The 17,855-nt window shown below is 46.0% G+C and overlaps 1 protein-coding gene across 2 annotated transcripts in view; it reads left to right on the top strand.

The window, feature by feature from the left end:
* Nucleotides 1–17,855, top strand: part of Mp (collagen XV/XVIII-type protein multiplexin) — a 448,114-nt gene that overhangs the window by 383,645 nt on the left and 46,614 nt on the right. For both annotated transcript variants that reach the window (XM_075677559.1, XM_075677558.1), the window contains 6 exons: nt 1,068–1,178; nt 4,244–4,330; nt 12,020–12,130; nt 14,282–14,303; nt 14,863–14,936; nt 16,653–16,715. In XM_075677559.1, the coding sequence (XP_075533674.1) occupies nt 1,068–1,178; nt 4,244–4,330; nt 12,020–12,130; nt 14,282–14,303; nt 14,863–14,936; nt 16,653–16,715 (468 nt within the window). The remainder of the gene's footprint in view (nt 1–1,067; nt 1,179–4,243; nt 4,331–12,019; nt 12,131–14,281; nt 14,304–14,862; nt 14,937–16,652; nt 16,716–17,855) is intronic.

Here is a 17,855-nt window from a genome sequence, read left to right as displayed (position 1 = left end):
TAGTGGCCATCGAATTAGCGCTGAAGTGCATAGAGGAGGAATTGACAGCTTGCAAGATGAATCCCCTGAGAGACTCACGCGCAGAACTTAGCCGCCTACAGTAACCGCACAATGACAGCCTTATCACGCGTGGCACTACCAATTCCATCTGCGCAGTTGCATCTCCCAGCGTATCGTTAATTTGTCAGTGGATACCGTTGCACGGGGCAATCTTGACGGCAACAAAGACGGACATGTCGGACTAGTGAGCGCGGTCATTCGTCCAGAAGTTTTCCGCCAACTAGGTGATGCTGGTCTGCTAATCCGTCCCACTTGCTCGGACCCTGATCAGCGAATTTCAGTGGCAAGATTATTTCCTCCCCCTGTTCGTGGGCGTGGTTTATCTCGTGGCTTTAGAGATTTGCTACTAAAGCTTCGTGTAGGGTGTGTCATAGGGGCTGAACGATTGCACCGACATGCGCGGGCACTCACTGCAACCCGAGCTAACTGCGGGGCAACAGCAACACTGTCATTTAATATTTGACTCTCCCTCCATTTGTACGCAGCGATCTGAGCTTTACAGAAACTACCGATCACTTGGATTAGCAACTGCTACAATGGACGACATCACAATTCCCATTGGTCGGGCGTCCCAACACGATCAAGTACACAAAGCCGTCTATCGTTTTTGAAGGCGAAAATCTATAGTCCCGATTAGAGCCTACCGTTCTGCTCCAATTTTGTGCGAAGTCGTGGACCGTTGGCCGGACGTTAAGTGCCGCCCGATGAATGAGTGACGCACATGCGTGTTTTTTTTGTTCTTCACCCACCACCCTCCAGCACTTATTCTTATTTTCTCTCCCTCTTAATATTTATCCTGTTCTTCGTTCACTATTGTTTTTCTATATGCCTTTTCTCTTCTAGAGCCGGCAGGCGTTGTCCCCTTGCTGGTGGCAGCTGCCCAGATAGCTCTCTTCTCCTTCTCTGTGATTGTTTTGATGTGTACAAAGCAAATAAAAGTACAATTAAAATAAACGCTCGCTCGTGCCGGTTATTTGGACACGCGACTCAAACTCTTTATTTTGCAGGGTGAGCCTGGACTGGACGGCATCCCCGGTGCGGCTGGATCTAAAGGAGATCGTGGTGAACCGGGTCTCATTAACTACCAGGAATTCGAAGGGAAAACTGTCATTTTGGAGGTGAGCATCTAAAATGCTTCTTTGGTCAATGGAATATAAAGTGTGCTGTTTATGACAGTGCTACAAGCGCCAGGGATTTTCCTATACAGGTCGTTAAACATTACGAATGTAGACAGCGGGAGCTTCACTGAGCACTCGAAACGATGCCAAGCGGAACATTTTCATTTTGCACTTGCATGCGGAAAACATTTTGTCCGCAAGGTCTGTGTCACTGGCTGTTTCTTTTTCTTTTCTTTTACGAATTCTCGCTACCCTAATGGCTGTGTTAGGTCGTGTCGCGGGACCGGATTTGCAAAGCCACGCATGTTCCGTTTTAAACGAATGCGATCGTAACTCATTGCATTTACCAGGGCGTGAATTTAATGTAATGCACCAACTTTTACACCAAGTCTTCAGTGGTGTTCAAGGAGAGCACCTGCCTTGCCCTATTGTAGCGACGCGTTAGCCGTTTGTATGCATTCTCCCGAGCCACATTGTCCCTCTTGATAACACGTGTATAGCGCAATAATAACGCGTTGCATACCACAATACATTTACTAAGCGCACCATCCTCATTGATAATAATGCGATTCGCTAGAAAGGTGATTCTATGCGCCATGGTAGCTCTAATATAAACGTGACGCTGCGCTTACAAGACCGGTTCGTAAGAACAACCGGCAGGAGATGGTGATACGTGGTGATATGACACTGAATGAGCCACTCAACGGTTAGCTCTGAACTGCTCTCAGTAGCGGAAATCTTTCTGCATTCAACCGAATTCCTGAAGCAAGGGCTAAACACGTGGGCTGCACTGAGTTTTTTTTAGAATGAAGCACTGTTGGCCTGAATGTTGCTGGCGGATTCGAGTACAGTAAGACAACAGCTGTCAACCTGCAATACGCAGCTTGACAGCTACATATTGCAGCGCGTTTACTGAGTGTTGATACAGCCTTGATGCAGCCTTCATAAGTTATCGCTGCTTATTATAAAACGAAACGGAGACAGCTGACATTTCTGACCAAAGCCTGCCCACTCTATGCATGGGTGCTAATCTTTAGGCGTTGTGAATTTACTGCACAGCGCAACGAGATAGCGTTGATAACCAAAATAATACCGCGGATGTATTCTAATGCTACTCAAGTAGTGCCCGGATTAAGTCATCACAATTATTTCTCAGGCTGATTAGATGATGATATAAATAGAGAATAAGTCAAGCAAGAACACATCGCATTGCAGTGGCTCACCTTATTAGTATAATACTCATACCGCTTATAGGAAAAGGTACAGATGATTCCACTCGGCCGGACGGTTGTCCACTTGCCCGACAGCAGGTAACTCTTTTTGACAGATTTCGAGCAGGTATGGTTGGTCTATAAGGAACAATGGCCCGGGTTCACAAACTAAACATAAGTTTGCAGCTACGTGCGAATGACTTCGCGAATCCGTTGCAAGAGCTCTGAAAATGTCTCACGTAATGCATTTCTCAAGTGCCACAGACGCCCTACACTACACAATAGCCAGACTCAATTCATCCGCATGGGCTGGTCTCATTCGCAAAATTGATGGGGCCTTGGCCATCGAAAACAACACAGCGTGAATTCAAGACAGCGTGTAGCATTGAACGCACGTGAACATTTAATCGAATACCCAAACATAATTAATATCTACTAGGTGCCCAGCAGCGTAGCGACCACAATGTAACCACAAGCCTCTGCCATTATTTGTGTCTACGTTAATTATGTAGTACTCTTTATTTTTCTTTTCGTTTTCTGTGATTCGTGTTTTACGCCGTATCTCTGGGTGTGCATTATTACATATGTGTATCTTCTTAATCCGTTCGTCTGCTCATCTCAGACTGCATCGCGACCTTGTGTTGGAACTCTGCATACGCGCATATGTAAAGTGTAAGTGTTGTCCAACTTGTCCTTGCCCTTTATCTGAATATGTTCACGTGTGTAAAGAGCTGTATGCTCTACATTTTTTTGACCCAGTGACTTTATGCAGTGAAGTTATATATGGCTAGCCGACTCGTCTGTTCGTCCGTGCGTCTGTCGCCTGCGCGCCGACAACTCCTCCGGCGCAACCCCATGCGCGTGCGCGACAAAAAAAAAGAGAAAGGCGCGCGATTGGCTACGCCAATAGTGACGTCGTTGCTCTCCGTCGCAGACGAGCGCGCGCGCAGCAGTTTCTCTCCGGCGCCCAAACGGGTAGGCCACGCGTCATACATATTCCTGAGGAGCAGGCAGCTTTCGATGAGCAACGCCGCGAGCAGAAGCGGGAGCGAGCTCGTCTACGCCGTCCCGATGCTGCAGCCCGGGCACAAGAACAGGCTCTTTGCAGCCGAGCGCAAGCAGCAACTGCGTACCGAGGATCCGGCAGGCCACCAAGCCGTCTTTTATTAAACTGTCGCGATTAACCCAGTGATAAACACCGGGGCCGCACGTTTCAGCTTCACTGGTTAACCATCTGTACGGAGTGTTTGGGCGGTGATTTTTTTATCTTACAAACTTATTTTCATTACTTTTAGTGTTAAGCGAAAAGGAGTAGCGATCACCATTTTAGAGTGACTACATCTTTTTCTTTTATTTTATTTGCAATAATAAAAATCATGAGCTTCACTTGTACTGCGCCTATACGCTAGACTAGCAAAACAGCACAACAAGGTGATACCACATCACATTCAACGCAAAGTACAATCGGCAGCCATAATATTCTATTCAAATCTGTGTGCGTAAAAGGCAGTGTAATATCTAAATGTGTAACATTCTTCGGAGTAGGTAGTTTCGTTTTTTTTTTTAAACCAGAATGGTCTGCACACAGCTTAGGTACGTGTGACAGTCCCTTGAATAGAGAAGAGTGACACAGAGATACAAGGACAAGTTTTTAAAGAGGACAGCTTCGTATTCTGGTGTCAGTTGTCTATTTGTCGCTTCCACGCGTATACAAGAAGGTGCACGAACCAACTTGCTCCATTTATTGCTTCACGGATTACGTGCGTCAAAACAACAGCAAATGACGACGTCAGTGCTACAGGAGCTGCGTATCAGTGCAACATGGCCAAACAATGCGACCTTTTCGTGTTGCAGAAGGGCGAGAAAGGCGAACGCGGCCGCCGTGGACGCAGGGGCCCGCCTGGACCTCCGGGAGCCCTCGTCGACGAACACGGAAGAATGGTGGGTCTGCTTGCAGTGGCCACTGCAGGGCATCGGTCTCGTCATTGGCTAGTCTTACTGGCTATAGTAGTGAGGTGTCCAGCTTTTATGTCAATCGGCCTACATTTACATGCCATTAGGGCGGGTAGGTGCGTGTGAATTACGTCATCTAGTTACTGACCACTTTGATGCGCCAACGCAGACGGCGGCATATCATGACTGTTTATGGTGTTGAAAATTCTAACCGGGCCGCTATGGCGTCCTTCTCGGTCGATAACATCTTGTGCCCTAAAACTTGGGTCTGCTACCTGGAGTAGGAATGCCGAGCGCCGTAGAGGAGCAGCTGCCTGCGTCGTATGAAGCTTCATAAGTCACTTAGGGGAAACTCGTCGTATGCTTCTGCTCTAGACTGACCTTAAGCACTCTGTGAGGGGATGTCCTTTAGGGTAACAGAGACATCCTGTTGGCCTGCACGCCTATAGGCTTTTGAAACATTGCGTGAATGCGCCGTGTTCATGCGCTGAAAGAAAGCCACATGCTGGGCTTGCGTGTCGAGTGCCACTGCATGTAGACACACACGAAACCTGGCTCGGGCTTAGGCCGTAAAAGCATCAATTCTTGTCACTTATTAGACCCCAGACAAGATCATAAAACCACGCCATTCAGAGCCATTTTCTGTAGCTGGCCCTGCTGGATGACGCAAGCTTGTAAAATATGTTTACAAATGTCGGCGACGACCCTTGCGTATCCTGCCTCTTTTCAGGGCCGGCCAGTCGCGGCAGACGCTGAGAAGCCACTGTAATTGTCGGCGCAATACTGACCGTTCGCACGGCACTGCGTATAAAGCTTTGTCGCTTCCAATACTACCGCACGTAGAGTTGGGCGCACTGCACTCCGGGTTAGTGGCTAACAAGTTTTGTCATCATGGCATGATTCAGATAACTCCACTGCCCCAGACCAGAGAAGATCGCCGCGCTGTAGCCGCGCTTCTCACCAGCGCCGCAGTGCAATGTCAAAGGCACTGAGAGAGAGAGAAAACCATTAGTCGCGTTGCGTTCGCAGGGTAGGCTTCTCCGCAGCGCGGAGGAACCTTTGACGTCATCTTAAGCCGCCCGATGGCACTTGCCGAGTAGCGGCGCAGGATGAACAGTAGCGGAACTCTGCGCTCCTGCGGACGACTGCCGCCGAATGCTTCGTTTTGCAGCTATACTACATGCTATAAGAGGAAAACTTGAGAAATTTTGAATAGAGATCTTCTTTCCTATCACCTTTGTTTTTTTTTGTTAGATATTGTAGATTAACAAATATAACCTCTGAGCAAAGTAATTCTCCAAGCATATTCTAATTTTGCTATTATTTTAGACTTTTTTCTATAACTGTTCAATGCCGGTATGAAGGCCCAGACCCACTATCCGGGTTATGTGAGGTAAGGTAACAGTAGCTGGCAAACATACTTCGACGTTACCTGAAATACATGGAAATGAACGTACAACAGGATCCTAAGCGCTCGACGTGGCATGTGCGCCGAATGCAGCTTGAGCAAAAATATATACAGTATATTTTGTTGGGAGTTAAGGTGGGGGCGAAACTGCAGAATGGTGTATGAGCAGGCTCCAGCGCTTTTTTTTTTTTTTTTTTTGTTTTGTTTTGAAGGGCGATGCGCGTTGAAATCGCCAATTGTTCTTCCGAAAATAATATTTTTTTTTTGTTTTAGTAGCAAAATTTCGCTGCAACATTCTATTTTCATGTGGGAAAAAAAATCAAGTCGTTTCGCCAGCCAGAATAGTGCGAAAATGATTCCCATTCGGGCATTGTAGCTTCAACTAATTGTGCAGACCTCGCGCACTGTGGAAATCGATGGTATGCGAAACACTTTGCAGGTACCTGGCTACCCAGCGTTGTGTGGGGTCACTCAAAACGATACCAGGTGGACTGACGTGTTCCTGTAAATTTAGTAGTTGCGTGTCTGGGCGTATACGTATCCGCGACGACAGCAGCGCGATGGCGACCCCGTTGTAGACGATCGTATGACGGCAATGTCATGATTTTTTCGCCAGCTGTTCCACGCGATCCTTCGACAGGACTACATAGGTTCTACAGGACAGGTTCTACATAGTGAACGAGCGGAAGCGAAAGAAACACCGATTGTGGCGTCAACAACCACTACGTGTTGCACAGTCGTACGTACATATGGCTATTAATATATATTTAATGTGGAGTTTGTTCAAATGGCTATCGCATTTATACTTCGGCGAAAAAAATGTTAAAATAACTTGGGTGATCATAAAGTTTGTAGAAAGTCGCACTGTCTCCACGTAACCACGAGGCGAGGGCGTGGGATCACAATACGGCCGCGGCGGCCGCAATTCGATGGGGGCGAGGTGCAAAAAAAAAAAAATAAATAAAACGCGACCGTATACCGTGCAATGGATGCGCGTTAAAGAACCCCACGTGGTCAAAATTAATCCGGCGACCCCCACTACGGCGTGAATCATAATCATATCACGGCGTCGGCACGTAAAACTCCAGAATCCAATTTTAATTTAACTGCTACGAGGAAATTATTCGGCAAAGGTGGCCGGTCCCGGAGATGGTGCAGCGTAACCAGGCGCCTCAGAGCGCGAGCTGACACGGAAAGAAGACGAGAAACGGGCGCGGGATGCACCGCCCGATTCATGGCCGATACCCCAGGGTGGGCTGTGCCATTTCACTGGGGAACAAGAACAAGCTGGCTGGCTTTTGAACGAGACATGCCTGTGTTCTATCGGGGTCTAATCAATAAAGAAAAAAAAATGTGATTGGGCCGTAATAGCTAGATCACCCGGCCTCTATGGTCGACGGCATAGGTTCCAGTCCCACATCGGTCAGACATTATTTCATTTTTCTTAAAGCGAGGCGAGGAAGGAATCCACCCACCGCGAAGTGCCAAAGATGGGGCAAAGAATCCTTCGCATGAAAATCCGTAAATTTAGGCGCTTAGTGCTAGCTTAGGGAACCACGCAATTCGTAATCGCGCGCCTCTTTGGCGATTCATATTATTTTAAAGACCAGAGAAAGCCTTCTTTTCGTACTTTCATTTACATTTACATTTACATCATTTTCATACTTTAAGAGTGAATAGCAAAAAAAAAAAGGGGGGGGGGGGAGTGTAGTTGCCCCAAAGCAAGATTTTCTTCACTCACTGTTGTGGAGATGGCCACTTGCAATACTGTGGTTCTGCAAAGACTTCAAAGAAGTTTTTCAGGCACTCGAACGGCAGGGACCCAGCGAGCCGGCAACGGCAAGGGGAGACCGGCGCCGAGTAACTTCGTAGATGACGTAGGCCCTCGACGGGGCGCGCGAGCTCCCAACTGCAGGCATAAATAAAGCTCACTCCAATCCAATCCAATCAAGATTTAGGCGCCCTTCCATATCGGGCGTTGATAGACCTGAGCAACGAAATAGACCAGATACGAATCAAAATAAAATCTTGTCGTCGCAGTGCGGCAAAGAAAGCCCGCCACTCACGCAGCAGAATAGTTTTGAAGCTGTACTTTGAAGACTGCTCCGCACTGTGACAAAAATTTTATGCACATTGATCATTTGCAATGTTTGCAGTTCATCTGCTTAGAAACACATATTTCTCTGTTTTAGACTTTATGTTGTTGTTACTGCTTATGCACAAGAATTCTTGCACTTAATTTGACTTGTGTGAATGCGTAACACATCAATGTCTAAATTTTGTTTTCCTGTTCGCCCTTCAGCCAGATATTCATAATGCGCACCAATCCTTTAGCATCAAAAGAGGTGATGAACACTGTTTTGTTTTTCCTACGATTACCGCTTCACTTTTTGTAGATTTTACAAGGTGAACCGTACTACCGCGATCCGACACTTTATCCCCGTGTTTGAGGGTCATACTTATAACAACATTAATATCAGATACTGATACTTTACACAAATATTGGATCACTGCTGGCTCCTTTCAAACGTTCAACAGTAATTGTGGGTCTGGTTTCTTTCTCTTCGTCTGTCAGTGCGTGAAGGAGGATTTTTTTAAAATTCAGTTTACATTTCCCCAAATCGTTGCGTAAGATCTGGTGACACGTATCGCTGGTTAACTTCAGATTTGTTGGTATCATAAGCAGAGTAGGACGGCGATCTTCGTGCAGTAGCTGCTTCAGACGTTGTGCATATGCAGTGGTATGTGATGCTGACGGGAGGCGCTGACTCCGGGATCATCGTGCACCAAATCTCTGCCCTCCCGAAACCTTTGGTGCCATTCGAAGACGCGGCTTCTATATGATGCCTCGTCAGCGTAATGGGCCTGAATCATGTTCCATGTCTAACTGTGGGTTTTCCCTAGGCTAACGAAAGCTTGATGTTAATTCTCTCCTCGGAATTTGTGTTCATCCCTTCACTCGTGTAACGTCCAACTAAATACGATTACAAGCCAAAAGTGGGTTCCAAACACAGCACTTCCGCCAAGTGAGTTTACATAAAAAATCACTCTAATGCTATATCTGCTCTGAGCATCCATTTATTGAGTTTGAACATAATCGAAAAAAAATGAAGAATCAGCCTTGAAATATTCCTCACTAAAGGACGTCAAAATAAATTCAGGGTATCGCAGCTAACCGGGACCAAGCAATTTAAAAAAGTGGTCTACGGGATACGAGGATGGCACCAACGGTCGCTTGTTAGCAGTCGCGTTGTGAAAACTGGAGAAATTTTTCAACTATCATTGATGAGCTAATTACCCTGGATGGTTTTTTTACCATAGGGGCATACAATTGAAAATGAATCGAGTTAGTAATCAGCTAACGCCCTTATCAAGCCGAAAGCCCGCTCGCTTCATGTTCGCCCTATGGTGAGGCATAATCAGTCACGTTACTCATGGGTGTCTACTAACGGCGTGACAGTAGCGCTCTTGGGCAGTTCAGTTTCGTTCTTCTGCGTGAAGCGGGCCCAGATTCAGTGCGCTGCAAAAGTTATCAGCATCAACGTTTTGCATTTCTTGGAACGGGTATGAGCTCTTCGAATGAACCGCATGAAGTCTTCCATTGGGATCAATCGCACGCCTGTTCTGGCTAAAAATTTTTGTCTAATTTGCATAGATACGTTTCTAATTACTACTTTGAATCATTTTCAAATGTATGCCTCTGTGATAAAAGCAATCCGGAGCTAAACTTAGCGAACCTGCTGAAGAAAACTGATGCAATCCGCAGTTATGAGGGTGAATAGCGTTCCGAAATCAGTCGTCTTCAGCCACAAGGATAATATTTGTTCACCAATTACCCGGCTTATTAGAGAACAATATTTAAAGAAATGAAATTCCTGGGACATCCCATTCAATAGGTTTAAGTTTGCTCTGTCTTTCGTATTTATTTATTTATTTATTTTTGATCTTTGCTCGTGGCTGGCGAAGTACGAGAAGTGCCGCGCAACACCAGTGAGCCCAAAAGTGGTTTTGAAGCAGCTCACTCCGCTCACTGTCTGGCTCGGAAACCACCTGCAAATGGCTGCAAGTTGTCGATGTTACGCATGCTTGTGCTGACCAGGTCGCAAGCAAGCATGTGTGCGTGAAGCAATGTGTTCGAGAAGCTTTCATCTTAGCCTACTCTTTATTTTCTTATTGTTGGCTACTTGGACAATAAAGGCATATATTTACTGGCAATTCCGTTATTTCGGACTTCCGTTTATCCGAACTTGTAGGCGGTCCCCGCCGAGTCCAAATTCTCGGTCGGTGACTATGCCAGTTCCAGAATAATTTTTGTTATAGTGGTGCTCTAAAGCGATTTGTCATTTTCCCAGTTTTGTGAAAAAAATGTTAGCTACCGCATTGACTCCTTGATGGTTAACACTCTTCCAGCATTGTGAAAATGGTGTAAGACACGGTGTTGCCCAGCTGCGCGTTGTTATCAGTAAACGGAACTCCTGTTAATTGAAACGTGTTTCTCTGTTCCACTGGTGTCACGTTTCACAAAATTCTACTGTATACTACATATGTGTATATGTTTCCGCTTAATTACGCTGGGCCACAGTGTTAGCTTCGCGAACTGAAATTCTAAGAAGGCGAACACTGTCAGAAAGAATATTCACGCGTAGTTTTTTTTTTCCTCTCTTACGGAACTTGTGCCTAGTGCTAATGACACTATATTTTATGGAAAGGAAGCGTTGTCGGTATTTCTTTTGTTTTCATTGCAGGCTTAGTCGCTACACGTCTCTTAATCACTGCTAGTCTAACACGTAGCTACCACACACGTGTTACTCACAATGAAAGGCACACATGAATGAATTGCACACGCAATGAATTGGTGCATCATACTTGACGTGCAAGCGGATGATGCGTGGAGGAGAGGGATCGGAGAGGGGAAAGAAAATGTAAGCAGGTGAACCAGATGCGCATCAGGTTTGCTACCGTACACAGGGGGAAAGGGTGTAAGGAATGAAATAAGGTGATAGAGGGAGCGAAGCACTAATAGTACGAACACGCTCGGCTGCTCATCACGCCTACAATCGCTCAGTGATCTGGCAAGCGTATTTCAGAAACTGTTGTAATGATCCGCGTCTTTTTGTGAGCCTGTGACGCGTTGGGACCACGGTCCCTAACAACACCAGTGTTAGCGATGGAGGACGGAAGGGTTGCGCTGTAATGCGAAGCCTTGTTTGCACTTTGCGGTAGGTATGTAGGCAGCCAGATTACAGTGTCGCCTCGTATTACTAAGAGGAAAATAATGTGTGACCGACGGCGGGTTCGGACCTCCGCCGTGGAGCACAGCAGCCCGGTGCTCTAACCACTATAGCCGCGATCGCGCGCATAGTTCTCTCGTTCCAAAGGCAACCAGCTCTTTCAAGCATTCGGCGCGTGCGTCACGTGCCTCTCTCTCCTTCTTCTTTTCGTGTTGCGCGTTGAGCGCCGTCGTAGACTGCACGACTTCCTGGACCGGCCCACTTTTCCCAGAACTTTCCTCGCAGCAGTTTACGCTACGTGCAAACTGTGCAACATTGTATCAATTTTATGAATGTCCACGTTAATGATGTTTTAACACTTGTTCACCGGAGTACAAATGTCATCGTCGTTCTTTAATATACCACATGACATAGCCACAAGTACGAACGATTGCATAACACGTAGTTGCAACCCGCCGGCGGCAGCGCAGTGCCTTTGGTGTTCCACCCTTGTACTGTGCACTGGGTGCACGTTAACGAATCCCAGGTGCTCGAATTTAATCCGGAGTGCGGCGTGCCAACGGCATGCTTAGTAACCATATCGTGGTTATAGCACATAAAACCTCATGATTTAATTGAATACTTACGCGTTATTGCTGATGACATCACAATCAGTGTTTTGTCGCTTACTTACGTCCACTACCCACCTATATAACACCGCTATCGTCATGTCGTAAGCTCGCGTCGATCGGCTCGCGTAGATGTGCTTTTGCTCCCACCCGATCGACGTCGACGTAGTCGTCGTCGTGCTGCTGTCATCACGCACATGTTCGCTTGCGACGCACAAACACAACTATACTCAGTTTACCGAAAACAGGTTAGTTCATCTCGTAACGGTCTGCAGGACCGCAAGCAATGCTGGATAGTCAGGTATCTTCGAAATGCTTCGCATGACATCGATTCCCTCACTGCGTGGGATCTGCGCATCCTTTTTTTTTTTTATTTGGGCTTGATGGCGACTACGGACTAATGCTCAGTGTGCACGTGCAATGGCTGAAGGTTGCCGAAGGACCACCTGGACCCAAAGGAGAGCCCGGAGAATCGGTGAAAGGAAGCAAGGGTGAGCCAGGCCAGCCGGGACCGCCGGGGCTGGGCACGTTCCTGGGAGCGGTAAGTTTATAGGCACTGGGGAGCTGGCACTGCAGGCCTGCCCTACAATGTGTTCGTGACATGTTGTCCAACGCAGAACGGTTACTTCCTTGGTTGTTCTTTGTTTCACAGGTCGAGCACGCGACGGCTCAGAGAACTTTTGTGTATGCGAGCGATCGTTCTTCGTTGACATGTGTCATACCCTGTGATACCCTGTTTATTTGTACTTAAACCATATATGGCCTTCTTATAAGACAACCATAGTTATATAGCTATCACAAGCTTTTGTTCCAGTATGGGAATGGTGTGGAAAATACATCGATCAGCATTTACTTTCGACACGGATGTTACTATATCAGTCGAGGAGGAAACGCCAGACACATGGTAGTTTTAAGATTTTGTCGTACAAATCTTTAACGATTTCGCCTTCAGAAATATCTTGGGTGCGGAGGGACTGAGGTAAAAAATTCCCTATTTTCATTGCATGTATTCATAGTTAAAGTAAACTTCAGCGAGGTTTCTGTGCGGAAAAACAGGGTTAGCTCGCCATACGTGTCTCCCTAGATATATGCGTAGCTTCGCAGTGTGATTGATATTATTCTTTCAAACTTCATGCATAATTTTTGGGATAATTGAGATTCCACGCAGCTTAGCATTCTGTGAACGCTATGAAAGCTGAGACAACATTGACTCTTTTAATAATACGCATGTATGCTAGTATGAGTGTCATTTATGTCGTGAGATATGGAGCTATATAGCTGGCATAGTTTAAAGGAATCGTTCTTGAGGTCTAAGGGATATGTAGATACGTATGTATAAACAGGCCTGTGTCACGTCCTTTTGTTTTTTTTAAAAATAATCTCAGTGTGAAGGAGATGAGTGTACCTTCGAGCAGGCCACCGCTCGTCGCACGTTGCCAGCAAGACGCACAAATGCAGCACGGGAAGGGTTCACATAACAGAAACTCTGCGAATCTCAACACAGGGACTCGAGCAAGTCGACGGGTGGTCCTTTTGTCAGGGACATAGATATCTGTTACACATAATCATCGTTTGTAAGCAAAATGTCCTGCATGAGGGACCTCAAAGCTAAGTAATCAAGCAGACAGATGCTGGTGGACTTCCTGTTCAGGTTTTAAGAGCCGTAAGCGCTGCCTTCTTTAGTCCACGAACATTTACTTTTTCTTAGGTCGAGTGTTCATTGGTCTGATGTGTGTAAACCTGTCGCTGAGCACCCTTAACCTTGCGGCTAAACTTAGACTGCTGTGGTAGCTTTACTTGTGTCTTTACATGTTTGCCTGCATATGCTTTCTTAATGTCCAAACAGCGAAAAAGGTAAGATATTTCGAGGCCGCGCAACTCCAAATTAACAGGTGTCATGCTTGGTTCGGTTCACTACCGGCTCCTCCCCCTTCAAGAGCACAATACGTTGTTCCGTTGCTGAACACATAATGACAGTAATAACTATGTTAACCTTTCATTCGCAGTTTTGCATATTCGTGAACCTTTGTGACTACAGGTGTGTGCGCGCACAGTTAAGAGAGTGGCATCAGTAATCACTAGCCTTTCTTGTCTGTGGAGCTTTGTAAGACCGCTACATTGAATATTTGTGAATTTCAAATTGAATTTCAAGTGAATTTCAATGAATTTCATTGAATTTGTGAATATTTGTGAACTTCTTTTGTGAATTTCAATGTATGTGTAAGTCCTCTACTAAGAGCGGGAAAGTGAACCAGAAGAGAAAGACAGGCCCTCATACTGTACTGTCAGCAAAAATAAAACGCGAGAGAGTCAAAACCAACTCCGATGCTTCTTTGAGTTGTCACATTCGTCGAGGCCTTCGACAATGCTATGACTCAGGTGCTAACACGATCTTCTGGGGATACAAAAGGTTTAGCAGGTGCCCGCACTGGTATTGTACGCTGTTTCTATGTGTAATTATGTATTATAGATGTTCTGATTAATATTCTCCTCGACTCACATTTCTGTTTATGCTGCTGGTACGCAAGATACAATAAACAAGGTTTCGCTCCCAACTATTTACTAACTGTTAACATATATACTATATGGGCTGTGATTTGGCTTTCCAGTTTGCTTGTAGTGCACACATATATGACAAAAAAAAATTTTTCACTATACGCTTTTGTCTTTCTTTTTTTTCTTCCATATTCAGGATGGCCTTACATACGTGACAAGTAAGTATTTTTTCTCTGTGGCTCCAATAAAAACATCCACGTTGGTGTGCTTTTCAAGACTTCTCCGAAATAACATAATTATGGGCGATTAACGAAGCTAGCAGATGACGTACGGCGTGTTTTTCAGAAGAAAAAAAAATACGCCTATGCTACCCGATATTACCAAAGGCATAATGTACTTGTTTCATATTGATGATCGATTGGCTAACTGAGAACAGTTTTTTCGCTATAGACGGGAATAACTTTTGTACGATCTTGTTGAACATTTGTTACACTCATAAGAAGTTTGATAAGCATGCGGCTGAACGCTGAAGGAAGGAAAGCTTAAGACATCGACTGGCCATTGTAAGATTGAGGAATTCGTAAGAGGCGCAACAACTTCGCTTACGCTCCCCATGATTCCCCCTCCCCCACCCTTTCCGCTCTCCCCAGCCTTAGCGAAAGGCTCTACGCTAGAATGTTCTGATGTAGAAGCGTGCGCTTGTATTTGGGTGGGTAGTGATTAACGAAGATGTTTACGAAAAAGGCGTTCAAACGAGTCTTTTGCCGCATTACTTAGGGAACGAACGGGGTGAACCTGGTCCACGTGGACCTCCAGGAGAGCGGGGACCCATGGGATTCCCAGGGCTCAAGGCGAGTGCTTCTGTTGTTTTTCTCTCGAACATAGAATAATTTGAGGCATTACGCTTCATCTCACTCGCTTCATACATCACTCAGACTTTGCAGGAAGCATACATTGTATAGTCCTGCTTACAGGAGATACATGAACGAATCATAGCTAGGACTTCAAGCACTATTCAACCATAATTCAATTCAACCATAATTTCCGTGTGTTAACTTAGAAATTTTTCAATATCTTTGATGTAGCTAAAGAGCTGGCTGGCCTAAGGCGTGCGACTTAGTGCAAAGATTTTCTGGCACATATTTGGCGTAATTATTGCAGTGGAGTTGGTGTGTTGCGAGGCTCCATTTTATGAAGACCCAAAGCACGTCATATTTAGAAAAAGTTCAAGAAATTAAACAGCCTCATAAAATAACAGACTCCAACTCACGAATCGAAGTGTAGGTACTATAGGATTAGTTATAGAAAAGTTAGTTAGTAATACAGTGTGAATGGATACTGTGAACAGCAGCGAAATCAGAAATGAACTTTACGTCGTCGGCTATCCCCTTAAAGATTTGGTTTTAGCTGACTGGCACTCTTTGTTGACGTTACCGTATGTTTAGCCGTTATGTAATCAGACACAATAATTAACAATATTAGAACCCACTGTGTGCGTTCTTGGTACATCAAGCTAAAGTTTTCAGAAGTTCATCAAAGAACCCCATCGTAGTTTTGGCAAAAGTTTATAGGGCTTCTGTAGGCTCGCTACATTTGTCGATGTTAATTATTGACATTCCTAAACAGGCGCTATTCATACGGGTTCTGCTGCCTTAATTTCTTCAGCGATTTGGTGTTTATTCTTCTAAGAAAGGTAGGGAATGATGTGTGTGGTGCTTTCGCTCAGATATGTCTGTCGCATTTGACTGATAACGTTAATTGCCGATAGGATTAATCAGACTATTTATTTATTTATTCATTCATTCATCCATTCATTCATTCATTCATTGCCACCAACACTTCATTCTGCCCACACGGTCCACTTAACCTCCAAACTTCGATTGTTGAATGCAGAGAACGAGAGTTCATTTAATCATTTTCGATATCGTGGAATCTTCGGGTCTCACAGGAGTACCGACCACCGCGGGTTCGAACTTAGCGAGTCACAGGGCCGCGTCAGCCATCAGCCTCTAGCGCCGCTGCGCGCGAGCTCAGGCCGCAAGGGGCTACTTAGAGACGCACGCAAGAACTCAGTATTGCCCTGAGTTAACTGATACCGTTTATTGTATCCGGCGGCGCCCGACACTGCACAAACGCCAGCTCCCGGGGCGGCGGGGAACCAAAGGGCTCCGCACCAAGGGCGGAAAATACAGTCAGGGGCGCCTGAAGCAGGTCGCTGCGAGAGCACAGGCTCAAGCTGGGACAGGCCGCTAGGAAAAGTCCCGGCGGCTATGCTACTCGCCCTCGCGATAACCAATGGGCCAACTCGAGAGAGCTCGGGCACTCTCCTTCGGCTTGGGCCTCCGATAAGTGCGGCTCGGCGTGGTACGACCTCGCGCGAGCACTAGGCGCCCGTTCTTCGGCTTAGCGTCGGGATAGGATCAACACGAGGTACGCGCTCCCCGCACGGGCAAAGGCACCGTGCGTGAGCTCAGTCCTAGTCACAAAGGTGTCGGCGGACGAGAGGAAGCATGTACGGGCACCGGGCGCCGTCCCAAGGGAGCTTTACAATGGCCGTGTTCTTTCAGGGCGAAAGGGGTGAAAGTGGGCCGCCTGGACCTCCAGCTTATGGATCAGGCCGTGGAGAAAAGGTATGGCGTCATCGTCTTCTTAAATAACTTCACGATGCTACTTTGATGAGTCAGTGCAACCTGCAGCAGAATTTGTTGATAGAGGAGGATATATGTGCTTTCAGAAATGTGTATGCGCCGTCTGTGATAAACCGCTGAGAGACGGATACGTTTGAGTGTTGTTGTTTATGAAAAAATGTTACTGTGGCAAACTAGGCCACTGAATGATCGGCTGTCCAACAAATAAACTGCAACGACTAATAAGGAATGTAAAAGAAGACATAACATAGAAAAATGTTAATGCGATGTCACATCACGGACACTCGTGCCTGAAGCTTCTCGGCGGCTTACACGGGAGCTCGTTATTAATGACTTCTCCTTAGTCAACGCGAGTCTCAGCAATAGCTAAGCTGTGACATGTAGAACTTCGCTTGTCGTTACGCTTTTACTACAAGGAGCCAAATCTAGCCCAAGCCAGCGCTATGACGTTTTCAGTCCCCACTTCACCACTTTCACGAGCGTAATCGATTATGGAAAAAAAATCATTCTATATAACCAAATACATGTGTATGTTTCGTCACGCATGCATGAATTGGTGTAGAAACTACGGTGCACACTCCAATTTACAAAGGCCTCTAGCCTTAGGGGAAACAAGTCGTCAGTATTCAAGCGGTTATTGGGGTTTATATTTTCCAGAAAACGTTTCAGATTAGGCATGCAATAGAGGCTATCTTTGCAAGGTGTGGCATACTCTACACCTTTACAGTAAAGTGCTTGAGTCACGTCATATTCAATGCTGACGAGGTTGTCGTCAACCCTGTACTTTCTTAGCCGTTCTTGCCTATAGACCAGTGATATATACAGTGATATATATAGACAAAACATATTGGCTTCATATAGGGTTGTTGGAAGCACAAACTTGAGCCCCATCGGTCCCTTTATTCTTCTTGGTTATTACGAACGTAGCGATGGCCTCGGTTCACGCAGCCCTGATGCCTTGAGGTTTTCGCACAAGGGCTCATTCTCCAGTTGCCTGCTCCTAAAATCACAGTGTGACCCCTGGGGTCGAAAGAATGTTCCTAATCCGCCACCACTCCTTTGGGTAGCGCTAGCTGACTCTCCCAGGTTTGAGTATAGTGCACATACATAAATGGTCAAGAC

This window comes from Dermacentor variabilis, unplaced genomic scaffold (genome assembly GCF_050947875.1).
Source record: "Dermacentor variabilis isolate Ectoservices unplaced genomic scaffold, ASM5094787v1 scaffold_13, whole genome shotgun sequence".
Taxonomy (NCBI): domain Eukaryota; kingdom Metazoa; phylum Arthropoda; class Arachnida; order Ixodida; family Ixodidae; genus Dermacentor; species Dermacentor variabilis.
This window is presented reverse-complemented; position numbering and strand designations above follow the sequence as displayed.